Source organism: Haematobia irritans, chromosome 3, assembly GCF_050003625.1.
Source record: "Haematobia irritans isolate KBUSLIRL chromosome 3, ASM5000362v1, whole genome shotgun sequence".
Taxonomy (NCBI): Eukaryota; Metazoa; Arthropoda; class Insecta; order Diptera; family Muscidae; genus Haematobia; species Haematobia irritans.
Window position 1 is genome coordinate 208714089 of NC_134399.1, and position 23331 is coordinate 208737419.

Consider the following 23331-nt stretch of genomic DNA (forward strand, 5'->3'; position numbering starts at 1 on the left):
TTTTACCAAAATTTTATGTCTATAGAAAATTTTTGCAAAATTTTATATCTATAGAAAATTTTTTCAAAATTTGAGTTCAATAGAAATTTTTCTCTACATTTTATTTCTACAGAACAACAATCTATCTATCTATAGAAAATGTCGTCAAAATTTAATTTTTGTAAAAAAATTTGTCAACATTTTATTTCTATAGAAAAATTTTTCAAAATTTTGTTTCTAGAGAAAATTTTGTCAAAATTTTATTTCTATAGAAAATTTTGCCAAAATTTTGTTTCTAGAGAATTTTTTTTTCAAAATTTGATTTCAATAGAAAATATTGTCAAAATTTTATTTCTATAGAGAATTTTTTTCAAAATTTTATTTCTATTGACATTTTTTTCAAAATTTGATTTCAATAGAAAATTTTCTCTACATTTTATTTCTACAGAACAACAATCTATCTATCTATAGAAAATGTTGTCAAAATTTTATTTTTATAAAAAATTTTGTAAAATTTTTTTTTCTGTATTTTGCCAAAATTTTGTTTCTAGAGACAATTTTGTCAAAATTTGATTTCAATAGAAAATATTGTCAAAATTTTATTTCTATAGAAAAATTTGTCGAAATTTTATTTTTATAAAATATTTTGTCAAAATTTTATTTCAATAGAAAATTTTGTCAAAATTATTTTTTGTAGAAAATTCTGCCAATTTTTTGTTTCTAGAGAAAATTTTTTCAAAATTTGATTTCAATAGAAAATTTTGTCAAAATTTTATTTCTATTTCTGGATGATTATCGTTGACCTTTTTATTTATCTTTAAGAATTATTTTTCATAGTTTCGGCTATAGGTCGATTAAAAAACATAGATATGATGTTTTTCTTTTATTTTTATTTCCAATAGTTCGGTTGACTTCGTCAAAACCGTGTTCAAGGATTTGTTCTGGTGTACACAGCTTCACACTCTGTTTTACACTGTAAACTATGAAAAATAATTCTTAAAAATTTTATTTCTATAGAAAATTTTCTCAACATTTTATTGTTCATTTTACTATAACTACAGTGATGAAAGGTTTTTCTACTGTATTTAGAACCCTCACCAAAATCTTGAAATACCTTTATCCTTTTTACTTACCATTGCCCCCTCCCTCCCCCCCAGAGAAAAAAAAACATTAACCAACATTTCATTACAATTTATCCTTTTGTATTTGATCATCCATTTCATTCACTATTCTATGAATTCCTTTACGCATTGTCTTCACTTTACGGTCCAACATCTCTCGGCACAACATACAATGTCCAATTTTATGAACCATGTTCCTTTTGCCATTTACCATGTTTCTCCATCAGCAATAAACTCAAAGGTTTAATTTGTCTAAAAGCATTCTCCATTGGTATCTCCTCCGTAGATGACTTCTCACCTTTTAGTGTTGCCTTTGTTATACGGCGCACTGTTTGCATGGCTATCTCTTTGCAGGCCAAACGGATCTCATCACCCGTGAAATTGAATGACAATTTCACCAATGACGTCATTTGTCCCTCAGTCGGACGGACATTGGGTGGTAACAATTTTGCAATCAATGTTGCCCGTTCCGCATCATTGGGCAATTGGACGAGAAGTTTCTTTTCGAAGCGACGCAAAAATGCTTCATCAATTTCCCAGGGTAAATTGGTACTGGCCAAAATGAAAACACCACCACCATGGGATGATTGTTCCATGCCATCCATGAGTTGGAGAAGTTCATTTTTAAAACGCTTCGAGGATTCATGATCACTTGAGCGGTCCCGCTTGGAGGTGAGACCCTCAATTTCATCGAGAAATATAATGGAGGGAGCATGACGTTGAGCGAGGTGGAATAGAATTTTCAGTAGCTTTTCCGATTCTCCACGCCATTTGGATATCACCACACTAGAGGTTATATTGAAAAACGTAACCTTATCCTTGGTCTCGGCATAAAGGACTTTGGCCAATAGGGTCTTACCACTACCAGGGGGACCATGTAATAAAACCGAACGCCAAGGCTTAAGACCATTCGAAAATAATTGAGGGTATTTGAGGGGAGTCAAGACTGCCTCCTTTATGATTTCAATGGCCTGGCTATTGCCACATATGTCAGACCATCTCAAACGTAAATCCTCAGTCATAATAGTGGATCGCACTAATTCAGCAAGATTTTGCCATTCCTGGCAAGTTAATAGCATATCACCACCTCCAACTCCAGGTGTCCCATGTTGGATTTCCTGTAAACGATTTAACATCTCTTTGGGTTTCCTTTGCTCCAAGGTATCCATTTCCGCTTGATGTGTAGTTTGGGTCTGCATTTTCTTAACTGTCACTTGCAGATCATTTATATCGAGAATTGATTTGGTTTCCTCATTTAGTTTGAGAGTTTGATGTGTGGGAGATGCCATTTGATTGACGGCTTGTTGATGATGCTGCTGCTGTTGCTTGAGATTCTTTTTGTTTTTGGTTTTAGCCGATAATTCCACTTTTACTGGAGGTTTGGATTTTTTCAAAATCTTGGGATATTTACCAAATTTTAAATGATAATAACTGGCATATTCCAAATAAATGGCATCCAAATCAATATTATCACATAATTCAAAATCTTCATTGAATCTAGCCTCGGAGGCCAAAGCCGCCGCTGTATTGTAAAGACCATTATCGTTAAGGTATCGCTGCATCAAATACAAAATATTTCGACGTCTCGTGTGTATATTACGAATTTCTTCGTCTTTTGACATTTTCCTAAAGCTTTTTATTTTTTACAGCACACAATAAATCAAAATTAATTGCAAGTAAAAAAAAAAAATTTGCTCTTTTCTTGAGAAAAAAAAACGGTAACTGCTAACTCCTTTAACCAAACAATTAAACTGTCTCTGGAATTGAGTTTGTCAAAGCAGCCATACTGCTGAATCGTTTGTCTTGTCCTTTGGTTTTCCTGGTTGTCATGTCAAAACAAAAAATTAAGTAACTTTATTATTGTTGTTATTTTTCTTTTTTTTTGTGTATTCCTGAAGCAATCTGTTGGCCACAAATGGTTGCTTTGGTAACTTTTACGAAATTTCTGTTGTTGTTTGTTTTTTGCCTTCATTCATGGACAGGATATCTGGGAAGGGTTGTCATAGGAATAAACAGGAGTTTCTTGGTGGAAATTTACAATGAAAATATTATATTAAATTTTTAATAACAAAATTATATACCCAGCAAAAAAAGCAGCGTCACAAAAATAGTGAAAATGTTCCGGAAGTGGTGTAAAATTTGTGCAGAAGCTATGGGCTTGACATAGGACAGAAATAGAAAAATTAAATAGAAATAAAATTTTGACAAATTTTCCCTAGAAATAAAATTTTGACAAAAGTTTCTATAGAAATAAAATGTTGACAAAATTTTCTATAGAAATAAAAATTTTGACAAATTTTCGATAGAAATAAACATTTTGACAAAATTTTCTATAGAAAATAAAAAAACAAGAAACCAACAATTTCAAGTTTAATTTATAGACCTATAGTCGAGATTATTTGATAAAAAATCATAAGAAATAAAAATTTGACAAAATTTTTTATAAAAATAAAATTTTGATAAAATTTTCTATAGAAATAAAATTTTGACAAATTTCCCATAGAAATAAAATTTTGACAAAATTTTGTATAAAAACAAGTAAGGAAAGTCTAAAGTCGAGCGGGGCCGACTATATTATACCCTGCACCACTTTGTAGATCTAAATTTTCGATACCATATCACATCCGTCAAATGTGTTTGGGGGCTATATATAAAGGTTTGTCCCAAATACATACATTTAAATATCACTCGATCTGGACAGAATTTGATAGACTTCTACAAAATTTTGGAAAATTAGAGTCATTTTTAAAACTTTTCGGCTAAGCAGTGGTGATTTTACAAGGAAAATGTTGTCGACATCAGAAAAACATATATATGGGAGCTATATCTAAATCTGAACCCATTTCAACCAAATTTGGCACGCATAGCTACAATGCTTATTCTGTGCAAAATTTCAACTAAATCGGAGTTGAAAATTGGCCTCTGTGGTCATATGAGTGTAAATCGGGCGAAAGCTATATATGGGAGCTATATCTAAATCTGAACCGATTTCAACCAAATTTGACACGCATAGCTACAATGCTAGTTCTACTCCCTACTTCACCTAAATCGGAGCAAAAAATTGGCCTCTGTGGGCAAATGAGTGTAAATCGGGCGATTTACACTCATTTATATCTCAGCTATATCTAAATCTGAACCGATTTGGCTGATATTTTGCAAGTTTTTCGAGACTCATGAAATATTCGGATGTACGGAATTTGAGGAGGATCGGTTGATATACACGCCAATTATGACCAGATCGGTGAAAAATATATATGGCAGCTATATCTAAATCTGAACCGATTTTTTCCAAAATCAATAGGAATCGTATTTGAGCCGAAACAGGACCCTATACCAAATTTTAGGACAATCGGACTAAACCTTCGAGCTGTACTTTGCACACAAAAATACATCAACAGACAGACAGACAGACAGATGGACATCGCTAAATCGAATCAGAATTTAATTCTAAGCCGATCCGTATACTAAAAGGTTGGTCTATGATTACTCCTTCTTGGCGTTACATACAAATGCACAAACTCATTATACCCTGTACCACAGTAGTGGTGAAGGGTATAATTACATTTCTATGGAAATAAAATTTTGACAAATTGTTGAAAAAATTTTCTACAGAAATAAAATTGTGACATTATTTCTAGAAAAATAAAATTTTGACACAATTTTCTATAGAAATAAAATTTTGACAAATTTTCCATAGAAATAAAATTTTGACAAAATTTTCTATAGAAATAAAATGTTGACAAAATTGTGTATAGAAATAAAAATTTGACAAAATTTTGTATAAAAATAAAATTTTGATAAAATTTTCTATAGAAATAAAATTTTGACAACATTTTTTATAGAAATAAAATTTTGACAAAATTTTCTATAGAAATTAAAGTTTGACAAAATTTTCTATAGAAATGACAGCTTGACAAAATTTTCTTTAGAAATAAAATTTTGAGAAAATTTTGCTATAGAAATAAAATTTTGATAACATTTTCTATAGAAATAAAATTTTGAGAAAATTTTTTATAGAAATAAAATTTTTAACAAAATGTTCTACAGAAATAAAATTTTGGTACAATTTTCTTTAGAAATAAAATTTTGACAAATTTTCCATAGAAATAAAACTTTGACAAATTTCTAGAAAAATAAAATTTTGACAAAATTTTCTATAGAAATAAAATTTTCACAAATTGTTGACAAAATTTTCTACAGAAATAAAATTGTGACATAATTTCTACAAAAATAAAATTTTGACACAATTTTCTATAGAAAAAAAATTTTGACATATTTTCCATAGAAATAAAATTTTGACAAAATTTTCTATAGAAATAAAATGTTGACTAAATTTTCTATAGAAATAAAAATTTGACAAAATTTTGTATAAAATAAAATTTTGATAAAATTTTCTATAGAAATAAAATTTTGATTATATTTGTTTAGTTTGGCTTGAGGTCATGTAAATAAAAACAGATGTTGTTGTTGTATTGAGTTGTAATTTTTATTTGAAAATATCCAATATTTCGAGACATCTCCGATGCTCGTCTTCAGGGAAATTAATTTAAATAGAAAAAACAGTGAACTTGTTCAGAAGAGAGTAAATTTACAACTCTCTTCTAAACAAGTTCACTGTTGAAATCACGCTAACTTCCGAACGAAACAAGCTATCGACTTCAAACTTGGCACAAGTAGTTGTTATTGATGTAGGTCGGATGGTATTGAAAATGGGCCATATCGGTCCACTTTTACGTATAGCCCCCATATATACGGACCCCCAAATTTAGCTTGCGAGGCCTCTAAGAGAAGCAAATTTCATCCGATCAGGCTGAAATTTAGTACATGGTGTTAGTATATGGTCTCTAACAACCATGCAAAAATTGGTCTACATCGGTCCATAATTATATATAGCCCCCATATAAACCGATCCCCCGATTTGGCTTGCGAGGCCTTTAAGAGAAGCAAATTTCATCCGATCCGGCTGAAATTTGGTACATGGTGTTAGTATATGGTCTCTAACAACCATACAAAAATTGGTCCACATCGTTCCATAATTATATATAGCCCCCATATAAACAGATCACCAGATTTGACCTCCGGAGCCTCTTGGAAGACTAAAATTCATCTGATTCAGTTGAAAATTGGCACGTGGTGTTAATATATGGCCTCAAACTCCCATGTAAAAATTGGTCGGTATCGGTCCATAATTATATATAGGCCCCATATAAACCGATCCCCAGATTTGACCTCCAGAACCCCTTGGAAGAGCAAAATTCTTCCCATTGGGTTGAAATTTGGTACGTGATGTTAGTATAGGTATCCAACAACCATGCAGGAATTGGTTCCCATAATGATATATAGCTCCCATATAAACCGATCCCCAAATTTCACCTCCGGTGCCGTTTAGAGAAGCAAAATTCATCCGATCTGCTTGAAATTTGGTACGTGGTGATCGTATATGATATTTAACAACCATGCCAAAAGTGGTCCATATCAGTCCATAATCATATATAGCCCCATATAAACCGATCCCGAGATTTGGTTTTGGAGCCTCTTGGAGGAGCAAATTTCATCCGAGTGAGTTGAAATTTGGTGCATTGTGCTAGTATACGGTCGTTAACAACTATGTCTAACTAGGTCCATATCGGTCTATAGTTATATATATATATATATCCCTCAGATAAGTCGAATTCCAATCACACAAAAATTGGTCCATATCAAGTTCATGATTGTATATAGCCCCCATATAAGCGACCCCCATATTTCAATTCTGGCTCACTACGTACCGTGCAAAAAGTCCATATCGATTCGTAATTATTTGTAGACTTACCTATACATAAGTTTTTTTGTCTAATATATACCACGTATGGACTAACTCACAATTTAGAAAACGATGTTAAGAAGTTTTAAGATACCACAACCCAAGTAATTCGATTGTGGATGACAGTCTTTCGTAGAAGTTTCTATGCAATCCATGGTGGAGGGTACATAAGATTCGGCCTGGCCGAACTTACGGCCGTATACACTTGTTCTTAACTCGCCTTTGCCAAATTTTTATAAATTGTCGGAATATAAGGATCTTCATCACATTCCCTTTTATGTTAATGTCGGCCTTTTGCTTTTAACTTCAAAATTAGATTTTAAACACTGTCGAATTTGGAAATTGCCAAACATTTAATTTTTTTTTTTCAAAACAAAAACAATTATCCACTATGTTGCGTATCTCTATTTTATCATGAATTAAATTTCATTTATCCTAAAATTGAGAAATTTGGTTTACTTTGTTTTATATTTTTTGGGGGGAATTTCACTCCTCAAAACATTTCATCAATATCCAAACTGGCAACTCTATTTATTCTTCTTTACTTAGTTTGGTCGCTTTGATGGGGGGTCTATTTCATTTTAACTTTGTCAGGTTGCTACCACATCCACAACTTGAATAAAGATTCAGTTAAAGATGGATATTTGCACAAGTGCGTTGTTATAGTTACTAAAATTTATTACTTTTATTAGACTTTTTCTACATGCTTAAGCCCCCGCCAGCATACACCAACTCCAACGCTGTCCTGTTATAGGATTTCATCGTTATCTTATTATCCTTGTCAATTGGTTTTTGTGTTATTTTTTTCTTTTTTTTGTAAAGATGTTCCTTCATTTTTCTACCCCATGATTACAATTCTTAGTGGTTAAATGAAAGCAGATACAAAATTTGTAGGCTGGATTTTATTGGATTTTTTGCGCCTCCAAACTTCTACAACTCCCAAACTAAAATAAGGATTTATTTATTTTTGTTTTTATTCTATACCAAACGCATGTGGTTAAGATTGTGGTTTGCCAAAACTCTTCATATCTCTGAACCCACGTTGTGGCCACCATAATCTTTGGATTGTCACTTTTTTGTTGTTGTTGTTTGATTTATTTGTCGTATATTTCATGGACCATTTATTTTATGGGTAATCGAATAATGTTACTTGTTATAGTCTTCAATAAATTTTGTTTATTCCCTATGACAAAAGGGCTTTTGTTTCTTTTTTCTATGGCAAGGAAACAGGCAAATTTTGATAGGAGAAAATTGAAGAGAAATACGTACGGGGGAGAGTTTTAATTACAAAAGAAAATAAATTGATAAAATATTATTGTATTGACCATATGCATATTGTGGTCATATAAGAAAATTGTGAAGTCAACACTTCAATATTTTTTAATATAATTATTTTCATATTTATATATATCTGTGTCTACGGTATAAATTAATAATTAAAATAATAATTAAAATTATTATTAAAATAATAATTAATTTTTATTTTTAATTTTTTAATTTGATCAAGTACAGCTAACAACTATTGTTATTCAAAAATATCTATATATGCCCTTGTGTCTTTAGTCTGCGTTTGCATTGTTTTTGTTTGTGATTTACGTTATGATTACATTGAGATAACAGTTTGAAAGTTATTGGGAGAGAAATGTTAGTAAAAGAGTGAGTTAAAGCAATGGCACTAATAGGTTTGTATATGTTTATAAAGATGGTCGATGGGTGGGGGAATGTGGTGAGTGTTGATACTTCATGTTTAGTGGTGGAGTAAATTCCCACTAATTTATGTGGCGTTTTTATGGGGTGAATTTTCAGATTGGTACAGACCTTTATGTTTTAATTGTAAATGTAAGGTCGATTGTGACCTCTACAAAACCCAAACATTTCACGACAAATGTCCATATTTGAGAGATGTCCCCGTTTCAGGGTGTCCAAGTTTGAGAAGGTTCACTGTATTTTGATTTTATTCTATTCTACTTTAATATATTTAGTTATAAAACGAAAAATTATTTAATTTGCAAATTCATTTACATATATTTTGTTTTAGGTTAATGACTATATCGTTTTCTTTGCTATTTTGTTTATATTGATCATTTTCGACGCAATATTTTAGCGACTTCTGGTTTCTTTTGCTAATTTGAATTTGTGAAGGTGCAGCGAAGAAGGAGAAGTCATTATGAATAACAACAAAATTAGGATTACCGTTATCTCTATTGTAAGAGTCGTTATTGATGTGTTATTAACGACTACTGGATTCGTCTTGCTGATCTTTGGTTTGTTATGGTGCAGCGAAGAAAAAGAAGTCATCACAAATAACAACAACAATAGGATTATCGTTAATAGAGTTGATATGTTATTGAGTTGTTTCTATTGCATGAAGAGATGAAAATTAGGATATAGGTCAGAGACATATGTTATCAAGATCATAATTAGGTGACATTAGGGTGGGTCGTCTAGTTTGATATTTTTGATCGGAAGATTGAAAATATTAAATATCGATAATATAACATATTTAACTTACATTTATTAATTAATTAACGGATATGAAAATTAAAATAAAAAATATTTTGGAAGTTAAAATAAAAAATTATGAAAATTTTATTGGTTTAAGGTGAGTATTAAGTTCGAGTTTAGACGCTAATTTTCACTAAAGTGAAAACTAAATCATTAAAAAAAGTAATAAAATTATACATATTTGTTTCAGACTTCATTATAACTTGACGGGTAATATCCCAAAGTAAATTTTCAAAAAGTTTGTATTCATTAAAATGGATTATTAAAGAAAAGTAATCGTGACAAAATGACGATTTTAGCGGCTGAACTCGAACTTAATACCCACCTTTAATGTCATTGAAAATTAAACACTTTAGGTTGTATAATAGTCAGAAAGCTAAATTATTGTTTATAAACAAGAAATTTTACTGTGATCTTCTGGGGAATGCATATGCAAACATTTAAATGTGTATTGCAAACATCTTTTCAAAGTGTTTCCTCACCCCCCCCCCCTCCCCCTCCTTCTTTCAAAAACAGTTTTGAAATCTAAATTTCCCTTTGGGCTTTAGAGAGTTAAACAACCATATCTTGATATCATAAATACATATTAACCTCAAACAAATATTTTGTAAATTTAATTCTTGCATAGATTTTTTTAATTAGTACACTGAAAAAAATATTGTCGTGAGGTCAAAGATTTTGTGTCTTTAAAATACGAATGCAAATTTTGCTTAGCATAGAAGACGCATTTCTCTAGTATAAAGTTTTTTCCTTGTCCAAAAGTCGATAAGCGTTTCAATGAAGTCGTATTGTCCTTGTAATTAAGTTATTTCACTTAAAAATATGTAGGTATCATAACATGAAAGAAAAAAATGTTTGGGCTAGGGTCAACGCGACTTTAATAATTCATAAAAAATCATTAAATTTAATGAAATTGTCTTTAAATTTGTTGTCCGTTTTCATCTACACTACAAAGCAAAAAATCGTTCAAATATAGGACATGTTTTTCAACACGTTCGTTTAAAGACTTTTTTAGTTGGAACATAGCATATATGAAGAGCTATATATATACACCTATAACTTTTTGTCAATACTTAGTTAATATAAGAAACTACAAGGGAAAATATTATCAGCTCTATTTGAGAAATAATAATTGTTGCCCAATCTCCAATCAACCAAAAAGTTTAAATTCTATAAAATTTACATACATTTTTTTTGCAATTATCTATATTTTTTTGTAAACGAAAAATATAAATGCCCTCTCAATGTATAAGTTATGTGATGCCTTTTGTTTACAATAAATCATTTTTGATTTTTGTGCATATTTTGGTTTCGCAATTGCTGTTTTATTCGTTGGTAGAATTATTATTTTAACAAACTGTTTGCGGTTGCTGGTCATAAAGATATGCAATAGTTGCATATGCAAATATTGCATATAAATCTTTTTTTGTTGTTGTTTTGTTTTATAAATTCCACCTACACAATTAGAAAAAATACTCTGCTACTCAAAGAAATTTTCAACAAATAAAATTCTCTTTGCAATTTTTTCTTCAGATCAAAGTTTTGTTATTACGAAAATGTAGCTTTAGATATCTCTCGCACCATAATGTTCATGAATGTTCGTGTTTAGTTCGATTTCGGTTTAAAATTTCGTTTTCGTCATTAAAATCAATAACATTTGTGTGTTTGATAAATTTCTTAATGAAAAAGTCACTCGTTAGCCGCTCTGTGGCTTCAAATTATATAATGAAAATAAAATAAAATGAAAATAAAAAATAAATAAAAGTAATACAAAGAAATGATGACAGTAATCTAAAAAAGAAAAACTAAAAACAAACAATATGTATGTGTGACAGTGTATAGTTTTTTGTGGCTTTTCGAGAAAAACAGGCAATGTTTTTTTCTTTGTTTCTGGGTAGAGCTATCTTGACAGAAAATCAATTTGTATTTATAGCCCTCTATACTTTAATATTTATCACAATGGACTGAATAGTCTAAGTGAGCCTGAAAATAAATCGGGCTGCCACTTTAAAATTTTAACTTAACTTTAATATTTGTTGGCTCTTTCACAGATCACAAGGCTGTCTCTTATATACTAAATGCTCTTTGCCCTTTTTTCACTCTCTCTCTCTCTCTCTCTCTTTTATTGTGAGAGAAAATGTCAAGGCTTTAAATTTTGAGTCAATTTTCTCAACTCATATATCTCTACACCATGATATTTGTTGGCTCTTTTGCAGAGCACAAGGCTGTCTCTTGTTTACTAAAATCTCTTTCTCTATTTTCTTTTATTGAGAGAGTAACAGTCAAGGCTTTAGCCTAGCGATGGGCATAGAGACTACGTGGCATTTTGCTCTTACTCTCGAAAACATTCTCTTTGTGCAATTTATAGGGAGTATGATAATATTATTATTTATGAAAGGGATCTTTAAATAAAAACTTACGAAAAAAATATGTACTACCATTCTTCAAAAATGTAATAAAACCAATTAAAGAACTTTATATCGAAGTAAACTTCGTCTTTTTTAATTCCAAATTCAATTAAAATTTGCCAAAGTATATAAAGATAACGATCATACGGGCTCGCCTGAATCTTAATCGGGCTGCCACTTTCAAAGATTATAGATTGCAGAAGATGGGAGATTGGCTACTGAGCACATCAAACCATTTACCACATTAGTTTAATACTCGAACCACACACATATACGACAAGTATTGACATAGCATTAAAATGCAAATAAAAAGATATTAAGAGCACGAAATAAATTTCCATAAAGGGGAAAATGTAATTTCTTTTGTTGTTGCCTAAAATTTAACATTGTTTCATTAAGAAAATTAAATTTTTCATTTAAAAAATAAAAAACGAAAAACAACTAAAAGATTACAAACATGTATTAAACTAATCTGGTAAATGCAACATTTGGTATGACGCAAGCCAATCTCCCACCTTCTTCAAATCTATAATCTTTGGCCACTTTAACCTAACCTAACATACGGGCTCGCACACAAACAAAAATTTCTCTCTGCCCATCCCTGGCATAGAGACTACGCGTCGTTTTGCTCTTGATAATATTAACATATTAGTTAAGAAAGGGTCTTTAAATAAACACAAACGAAAAAAAATTGCACTACCTTCCTTCAAAAATGTAATAAACCAATTTCGTCTTTTTTAATTCCAAATTCAAATAACATTTTTTAAAGTACATAATGAGAGCGATAACACCGACTCGCACACAAATAAAAATTTCTCTCTGCCCATCCCTTCTTTAGACGACTGTTAATGATATTTTGTGACGCAAACGGCAAACATTTGAGAGCCCCATCACCCCAAACTTCAAGACATTATGTTGTTAGATATATTTCGCTCTTCGGATTTGCCATGAAAAAACAGTGCGTTAATATGAATGGTCTTTATTAAGATCAACAGCAATGATGAAGCCTTTATCTGTTTGATTTGTTCTTTAAAAAAATTCTTTTAAACCAAGGTATATTTCTAAATTTTCCCCATAGAATTAAGCTATCAGACCTATGATTATTTTTCGCAAATGCAAGACGTTTTATGGCATTGTTCCCCACGTTTCGACAATTTTTGTTTGTTTTAATATTTTTTTTGTCTAGCATTTCATTTTTGAGAAACGATAACATTTCCTTCAGTGTATGTACACCAGTTTGTTATAATTTTTGTTTACCTAAATAATAAAATTATGTTACATCTCCATTATTAGGTTTTTGTTTTTTTAATTTATTCTTACCGATAATTGTTTATTGAATATTTCGCCCCAATTAAGGTTAGAAGAGAAATCAATTTTCTCTGCTCTTCGTTTGGACAGTGTAATTATGCACATTGCTTATTTCATTATTAAAGAGAATTTATGCACTTGTTCTGCTTGATTGACTGCATTTTTACAACATCATTATTGAATCTAATCATTCTAATGGGACTTTTGTTATGGCATTTTGATTTTGATTATAGATTATGACATAATAAGGTTTCCGTTTTGAATTTTCAAAAAAAAAAAAAAAAAAAACATAACATGATAAGTGGCTTCCTCTCGTCCATATAATTACAGATTTCCATGGGTGATTTCACAAATCAAACAATAGCTAATTTGATAACAATGCTGCACTAAGAGGGCAGTGTAAAGAGAGTGAGAGCAAGGGAGATTTTTGTTTCTAGGAGTTAGTCACTGTATTTCAGGGATGGGCAGAGAGAAATTTGTGTTTGAATGCGAGTCCCTATGATCGCTCTCTTTATGTACTTTGACAAATGGTAATTGATAATTTATAAGTGAAAGAGACCAAGTTTACTTCAATATTAAGTTATCTAATTGGTTTTATTACATTTTTGAAGGAAAGTAGTGCATAGTTTTCGTTTTTTTTTTATTTAAAGATCCCTTTCATAACTAACAATATTATCATACTCCCTATGAATTGCACAAAGAGAATGGTTTGGAGAGAAAGAGCAAAACGCCGCGTAGTCTATATGCCCATCACTGCTGTATTTGATGATAACTTTTTTTTTTTTGGGGAAGGAGTTATTAGAACATATTGTCTTTGTCTGAGAAAACTATTTAAATTAGATTTTTATTTAATCAATTTTAAGATTTTAAATCAAAATGGGATAATCCTAAATCTATAAATTTTTTAAGAAAAATTCGAAATATTAATATTACTTTTTAATGAATTCAGTCTTTGTTGGGTTTTCCAATAAGGGGTGTTTTTTTTTTTTTTCTTTTTGGTAGTTACAGAAAAATTAACATTTTTGAGTTAGATGATTAAACGTTTATTTCTTTATAAAGAAGAATATTTCGTATTAATAATGAAAATAATATAAACCAAATTCACGATCACATCATTTTAATAAAATTTTATATAACCAAATCGCCTAGTGACTACCGTATGTGGTTTTTAAGGTTATATGAACCCAATAGACCATAAAGCACATCAAACAGACACAAGTTGAGGAAGGAAATTCTTCTAAACAATAAAGTTTGGGAATTTGTAAAAAGTGGCACACGAATTTTTGAAGTCAATTTATAAAAAACTCTTTTGTCAACGTCAGCCGAAGTGTCAACATCGCTCAAAGGATGGTAAAATAAATTGTACTTATAAAACTGAACTTGGTCTCGTTTTATTTTTCTCCCCGCTATAGGTAATCATTTCCTACATTGCTCGATAGGATTTGTAGTAGATTTCTACTCTCTGAAATCTACGCGCCCTTTTATTCTGTTAAAAGAAAGTGCCCTGCCACTTTCTGCCAAGGTTTTAGTTTTCTCTTTTTTACAGAAAGTCTCATACTACTTTCTTCATGGTTTTTTTTCTCCGCAATTTCTAAGTCTATTTTTTTCAAATTAGATCAAAATAAACCCCACAATCATTTTATCTACATTTCATCGAAAATCAAGACTTGAAATTAACCGTTCAGGACAGAATCCAGATTAGCGTTAACTATGAAAATATCTTAAAAGTTGCACGAAAAGTAATACATAATTATTCAATATATTATTTTAAATTTTGTGTATTAATTTTGTAAAAAATTGTGAGCGAGCCCCATATTTTATTTTTAAATATTAAATTGTTTAATTAAATTCTGATATGTACTTAAATTTTCTTCCTTTTAATCTGTCAATTTGAACTCTTACCGGTTTACATTTCTGATGAATTTCATGTTTTGTGGAATTTCCATTACCTCAAAAGCCTTTTGTTGAACCATTTAAGGATCAAAGGGGATGATTGTCTGCAACAGTAGTTCTTTGACAACTGCTTAAAGGCATACATATTTCTTAATATCCTTGGGTCTTTAAGTTGATGAAAGGAAAACATTCAAGTCAAATGCAAAACGAGATATAAATATTCACTACATTTGGGGTAGTTGAAATGAAGATCTTTCTTGTAATTAATGTTAATGTAAGGCGTTGGAATCATCTAATTCTAGTGCAGTGTTATCATTGTATAACTTTATGTATAGGAATAAATTGTTGATAATTTTTTTATAAGAATAAAATATTTTCCTGTAGAAATAAAATTTTGACTAAATTTTCTATGGTAATAAAATTTTGAAAAACTTTTTATGGTAACAAAAATTTTGACAATATATCCTATGGAATAAAAATTGGACAACATTTTCTATGGAAATAAAATTTTGACAAAAATTTCTATAGAAAGAAATTGCTGACAAAATTGTCTATAGAAATAAAATGTTGGCAAAATTTTCTATAGAAATAAAATTTTGACAAAATATTCTATAGAATTAAAATATTGACAAAACTTTCTATAGAAATAAATTGTTAATAAAATTTTCTATAAGATTTTATTCTTATAGAAAATTTTGACAAAGTTTTCTATAGAAATAAAATTTTGACAAAATGTTCTGTGGAAATAAATTGTTGACAAAATTTTCTATAGAAATAAAATTTTGACAAAATATTCTATAGAAATAAAATTTTGACAAAATTTTCTATAGAGTTAAACTTTTGACAAAACTTTCTATAGAAATAAATTGTTGATAAAATTTTCTATAAGATTTTACTGTTATAGAAAATGTTGACAAAATTTTCTATAGAACTAAAATTTTGACAAAATTTAATATATGAATAAAATTTTGGCAAAATTTTCTATAGAAATAAAATTTTTACAAAATGCTCTGAGAAATAAAATTTTCTATTGAAATAAAATTTTAAATAAATTTCCTATAGAATAAAAATTTGACAAAATTTTCTATGGAAACAAAATTTTGACAAAATTTTCCATAAAAATAAAATGTTGGCAAAATTTTCAATAGAAATAAAATTGTGAAAAATTTTTCTATAAGAATAAAATATTTTCCTATAGAAATAAAATTTTGACAGAATTTACTATAGAATAAAAATTGGACAAAAGTTTCTATGGGAATAAAATTTTTAAAAAAATTTTCTGTAGAAATAAAATGTTGAAAAAATTTTCTGTAGAAATAAAAATTGCACAAATTTTTCTATGGAAATAAAATATTGGCAAAAATTTCAATAGAAATAAAAATGTGACTAATTTTTCTATAAGAATAAAATATTTTCCTATAGAAATAAAATTTTGACAGAATTTACTATAGAATAAAAATTGGACAAAAGTTTCTATGGGAATAAAATTTTCAAAAAATTTTCTGTAGAAATAAACTGTTGACGAAATTTTCTATAGAACTAAAATTTTGCCAAATTTTTCTATAGAAACAAAATGCTGACAAAATTTCCTATAGAATAAACATGGGACAAAATATTCTATGAAAATAAAATTTTGACAAAATTTTCTATGGGAATAAAGTTTTTACAAAATTTTTTATAGAAAAAAAAATTTTGACAAAATATTCTATAGAAATAAATTGTTGATAAAAGTTTCTATAGAACTAAAATTTTGCCAAATTTTTCTATAGATTTAAACTTTTGACAAAACTTCCTATAGAAATAAATTGTTGATAAAATTTTCTATACGATTTTATTCTTATAGAAAATTTTGATAATTTTTTGGTAGAAATACAATTTTGACATAATTTTCTATATAAATAAAATTTTTACAAAATTTTTCCAAAATTGGAAAAAATTTTCTATGGGAATAATATTTTGACAAAACTTTCTATAGAAATAAAATTTTGACAAAATTTCCCAAGAAATAAAATTTTGACAAAACTTTCTGTAGAATACAAATTGGACAACATTTTCTATAGAAATAAAACGTTGACAAAATTTTCTATAGAAATGAAATTTTGACAAAACTTTCTATAGAACAAAAATTGGACAAAATTTTCTATAGAAATAAAATGTTGACAAAATTTTGTATAGAAATAAAATTGTGACAAAATTTCCCCAGAAATAAAATTTTGAAAAAACTTTCTATAGAATAAAAATTAAACAAAATTTTCTATAGAAATAAAATTTTGACAAAACTTTCTATAGAATAACAAGTAAGGAAAGTCTAAAGTCGGGCGGGGCCGACTATATTATACCCTGCACCACTTTGTAGATCTAAATTTTCGATACCATATCACATCCGTCAAATGTGTTGGGGGCTATATATAAAAGTTTGTCCCAAATACATACATTTAAATATACCCCGATCTGGACAGAGTTTGATAGACTTCTACAAAATCTATAGACTCAAAATTTAATCTAATCTAATGCACTAGGGTGGAACACAATATTAGTAAAAAATAATATGGGAAACATTTAAATCTGAAGCAATTTTAAGGAAACTTCGCAAAAGCTTATTTATGATTTATCGCTCGATATATATGTATTAGAAGTTTAGGAAAATTAGAGTCATTTTTACAACTTTTCGACTATGCAGTGGCGATTTTACAAGCAAAATGTTGGTATTTTGGCCATTTTTGTTGAAATCATAAAAACATATATATGGGAGCTATATCTAAATCTGAACCGATTTCAACCAAACTTGGCACGCATAGCTACAATGGCAATTCTACTCCCTGTACAAAATTTCAACTTAATCGGAGTTAAAAATTGGCCTCTGTGGTCATATGAGTGTAAATCGGGCGAAATCTATATATGAGAGCTATATCTAAATCTGAACCGACTTCAACCAAATTTGGCACGCATAGCTATAATGCTAATTCTACTCCCTGTGCAAAATTTCAATTAAATCGGAGTAAAAGATTGGACACTGTGGTCATATGAGTGTAAATCGGGCGAACGATATATATGTGAGCTATATCTAAATCTGAACCGATTTCAATAAACCTTGACTGCACTACTAATTGTGCTCCTAGTGCAAAATTTCAACCAAATTGGGGTAAAACTCTGGCTTCTAAGACCGTATTAGTCCATATCGGGCGAAAGATATATATGGGAGCTATATCTAAATCTGAACCGATTTCAATAACATTTCAATAGCACACTTGACTATAGTACTAATTGTTCTTCTTGTGCAAAATTTTAAGCAAATTAGGGTAAAACTCTGGCTTCTGGGGCCATGTCCATGTCGGGCGAAATATATATGGGAGCTACATCTAAATCTGAACCAATTTCTTCCAAAATCAATAGGGTTCAATTCTGAGCCAAATTTGAAGTCGATTGGGCTAAAACTGCGACCTAGACTTTGATTACAAAAATGTGTTCACGGACAGACGTACTTGGCAATATCGACTCAGGAGCCCACCCTCAGCATTTTTGCCAAAGACACCCTGTGTCTATCTCGTCTCCTTCTGGGTGTATAAAAATTGAACAAAATTTTCTATAGAAATAAAATGTTGACAAAATTTCCTATAGAATAAAAGTTGGACAAACTTATCTACTGAAATAAAATGTTGGCAAAATTTTCTATAGAAATAAAATTATGACAAAATTTCCCCAGAAATAAAATTTTGACAAAACTTTCTATAGAATAAAAATTGGACAAAATTTTCTATAGAAATGAAATTTTGACAAAAATTCCTATAGAATAAAAGTTGGACAAATTTTTCTATAGAAATAAATTGTTCACAATTTTTTTATAGAAATAAAATGTTGGCACAATTTTGTAAAGAAATAAATTGTTGACAAATGTTTCTATAAGAATAAAATATTTTCCTATAGAAATAAAATTTTGACAAAATTTACTATAGAATAAAAATTGGACAAAATTTTCTATGGGAATACAATTTTTTTTTTGAATAAAATTTGGACAAAATTTTCTATGGAAATAAAATTTTGACAAAATTTTCTATGGGAATACAATTTTTTAGAATAAAAGTTGGACAAAATTTTCTATGGAAATAAAATTTTGACAAAATTTTCTATAGAAATAAATTGTTGACAAAATTTTCTGTAGAAATAAAATTTTGACAAAATTTTCTATAGAAATAAAATTTTGACAAAATTTTCAATAGAAATAAAATTTTGACAAAATTTCCTATGGTAATAAAATTTTGACAAAATTTTCTATGGTAATAAAATTTTGACCAAATTTTCCATGGAAATAAAACGTTGACAAAATTTTCTATAGAAATAAAATTTTGACAAAATTTCCCCAGAAATAAATTTTTTACAAAACTTTCTATAGAATAAAAATTGGACAAAATTTTCTATGGAAATAAAATTTTGACAAAATTTTCTATGGGAATAAAATGTTGACAAATTTTCTACAGAAAAATGTTGGCACAATTTTGTATAGAAATAAATTGTTGACAAATTTTTCTATAAGAATAAAATATTTTCCTATAGAAATAAAATGTTGACAAATTTTCTATAGAAATAAAATGTTGGCATAATTTTGTATAGAAATAAATTTTTGACAAATTTTTCTATAACAATAAAATATTTTCCTATAGAAACAAAATTTTCAGAAAATTTACTATAGAATAAAAATTGGACAAAATTTTCCATGGGAATAAATTTTTTTTAGAATAAAAGTTGGACAAAATTTTCTATGGAAATAAAATTTTGACAAAAGTTTCTAAAAAAATTGGACAAAATTTTCTATAGAAATAAAATTTTGACAAAATTCCCTATAGAATAAAAGTTGGACAAAATTTTCTATGGAAATAAAATTTTGACAAAATTTTCTATGAAATTAAAATTTTTATAAAATTTTCTATAGAAATAAATTGTTGACAAATTTTCTATAGAAATAAAATTTAAAAACATTTTCTATAGAAATAAATTGTTGACAAAATTTCCTATAGAATAAAAATTGGACAAAAATTGGAAATAAAATTTTGACAAAATTTTCTAGAAAAATAAAATTTTGACAAAATTTTATTTCTATAGAAAATGTTGTCAAAATTTTATTTTTCTAGAAAATTTTGTCAAAATTTTATTTCTGTAGAAAATTTTGTCCAATTTTTATTCTATAGGAAATTTTGTCAACAATTTATTTCTATAGATTTTCAATAGTTTTCAATAGTTTCTATAGAAATATTTTTTTTACAAAATTTTCCCAGAAATAAAGTCAAATAAATTAAATTACATTAAATTTTGAAAACTAAGATTTCGAGAAACCACAACGTCTCTGATGGAAATAAAGCTAAATTTTGACGCCCGTAAATGGTATTTGGACCAATAAAAACTGAATTGAAGTTTGATTAGAAATATAGAAAATCTTTTTCAACTACACCATTTTGGAGTATAAGAAATTGTCATCTTTCCTGATTTTTCAAGAATTACGTTTCTATAATAAATCACTTAGTTCGTGTAGCATTTTCGCATATCACAAATTCCAAATGTATGTACACTATCCATCTCTCTCATACCTTGGCCAAATACACTTAGCCTTAATGAAAACCACATTAAAGGCTACAACCAACAACAACATGTTGGAAAAAACCAAAGTGGAAAGCAATTGAAGAAATATTCATCGTAACCCATGCCATATTCTTACGGGTTTTCATTGAGTGCGCAAAAAGAAAATGAAGCAATTATCCAAGATATAATAAGAGAAGAAAATGCCATTATATAATAAGCTTTCATTGAATGAGGTAAAAGGGGAGGTATTTGTACCACCATAGCAGCTCCTTTACTTATACACTCAGCGAACATCAACACAATGCATGCTCACTCAAACCCAAACCCATTGCATTCATTTAATCCTATCGTACACATACATGTTTTGCAAATATCTTGGAAATAAACTCGGTTAAAATGCTTGGGATTACATACATCCAGGAGAGAAACAAGAAGAAGAAGATGGGTATTTGTTGTTAACAAGAAGTTTCAAAATTCTGAAAATCTTCTTACATATGTTCATAACATGATGTCCATAAACTCATGACACACTCACTATATCGAATGAATATAGGACACCTGTGCGTAATAGCGAAAAATCTTGTATACAAAGGATTTTGCTAGGACAATGGCATAGACTTAAAATGGATTTATACTTGAATAACCTGTGTGTGTACATATTTGCAACTATGTATTAATAGAGGTTTATAAATGGATCGTATTATTGTATCGAAATGAAAACATTCACATCCTGAGTCAGAAAGTAATGGAAAAAAAGAACTAAAAATTGTTTAAATTAAAAACAAATGCATTTAGGCATATGTCACTAATTTGGATAAAACCAATATTTAGATTTTTGACCCTCATGTAGCCAAAGTTGAAGCAACTGAAAACTTCTTTACCTCAAATATTGGCTGTAGACTTAATTTTCAAAATCTACCTGTATATAAAATTCAAAGTCTATTTGTTTATTTGTTTGTTTGTATGTTCCGGGTAAGCTCGGAAACGGCTGAACCGATTTACTTGAAACTTTCAGAGATCGTAGGGGGCGTTTATGTGGTGAAAATAGGGTACCTCATTTTTTGATACCTGATTTTTGATACCTGACAAAAATTTCTATAGAAACAAAATTTTGACAAAAATTTCTATAGAATACAATTTTGACCAAATTTTCTATAGAAACAGAATGTTAACTAAATTTTCTATAGAAATAAAATTTTAACAAAATTTTGTATAGACATAAAATTTTGACAAAATTTTCTATAAAAATAAAATTTTGACAAAAATTTCAATAGAACTAAAATGTTGGCAAAATTTTCTACAGAAATAAAATTTTGAGAAAGTTGTCTAAAAAATAACATTTTGATAAAACTTTCTATGGAAATAAAATTTTGTCACAATTTTCTATAGAAATACAATTTAGACAAAATTATCTATAGAAATAAAAACTGTTGACAAAGTTTTGTATAGAAACAAAGTTTTGACAAAATTTTCTATAGAAATACAATTTTGACAACATTTTCTATAGAAATGAAATTTGGCAAAATTTTTTACAGATATAAAATTTTGAGAATGTTTTCTATAAAAATAACATTTTGATAAAATTTTCTATAGAAATAAAATTTTGTCAATTTTTTCTATAGGAATAAAATTTTGACAACATTTTTATAGAAACAAAATTTTGTCAATTTTTTCTATAGAAATAAAATTTTGACAAAATTTTCTATAGAAATAAAATTTTGACAACATTTTCTATAGAAATGAAATTTGGCAAAATTTTCTACAGATATAAAATTTTGAGAAAGTTTTCTATAAAAATAACATTTTGATAAAACTTTCTATGGAAATAAAATTTTGTCAAAATTTTCTATAGAAATACAATTTAGACAAAATTATCTATAGAAATAAAAACTGTTGACAAAGTTTTGTATAGAAACAAAGTTTTGACAAAATTTTCTATAGAAATACAATTTTGACAACATTTTCTATAGAAATGAAATTTGGCAAAATTTTTTACAGATATAAAATTTTGAGAAAGTTTTCTATAAAAATATTTCTATAGAAATAAAATTTTTTCAATTTTTTCTATAGGAATAAAATTTTGACAACATTTTTATAGATACAAAATTTTGACAAAATTTTCAATAGAAATAACATTTTGACAAAAATGTGTATAGAAATAAAATTTGGCACATTTTTCTATAGAAACAAAATTTTGACAAGAGTTTCTATAGAAATAAAATTTTGACAAAATTTTCTATAGAAACAAAATTATGGCAAAATTTTCTATAGAAATAAAAATTTGACAAAATTTTCGATAGAAACAAATTTTTGACAAAATTTTCTATAGAAATGCGATTATGACAAAATTGTCTAAAGGAATAAAATCTTAACAAAATTTTGTAAATTAATAACATCTTTCTAAAACTTTCTGTAGAAATAAAATTTTGACAAAATTTTCTATAGAAATAAAATTTTGACAAAATTTTCTACACAAATAAAATGTTGACAAAATTTTCTATAGAAACAAAATTTTGACAAAATTTTCTATAGAAATAAAATTTTGGCAAAATTTTCTACATAAATGAAATTTTGAAAAGATTTTCTATAGAAATGAAATTTTGACAAAATTTTCTATAGAAATAAAATTTTGACAAAATTATCTATAGAAATAAAATTTTGAGAAAGTTTTCTATAAAAATAAAAGTTTGACAAAACTTTCTATTGAATTAAAATTTTAACAAAATGTTCTATAGAAAAAAAT

General features: G+C 28.1%; 2 protein-coding genes across 10 annotated transcripts in view; one reads left to right on the forward strand and one right to left on the reverse strand.

The window, feature by feature from the left end:
• LOC142231792 (3',5'-cyclic-AMP phosphodiesterase-like) overlaps positions 1 to 23331 on the forward strand; it is a 769719-nt gene that overhangs the window by 637572 nt on the left and 108816 nt on the right. The gene's annotated exons all lie outside the window — the stretch shown is intronic.
• Positions 1160 to 3270, reverse strand: LOC142231793 (katanin p60 ATPase-containing subunit A-like 2). Its single transcript, XM_075302438.1, has 2 exons — positions 3182 to 3270; positions 1160 to 3122 (listed from the first exon to the last, which is right to left on the reverse strand). The coding sequence occupies exon 2, from the start codon at positions 2720 to 2722 to the stop codon at positions 1283 to 1285; it is 1440 nt and encodes a 479-aa protein (XP_075158553.1). The 5' UTR covers positions 2723 to 3122; positions 3182 to 3270; the 3' UTR covers positions 1160 to 1282.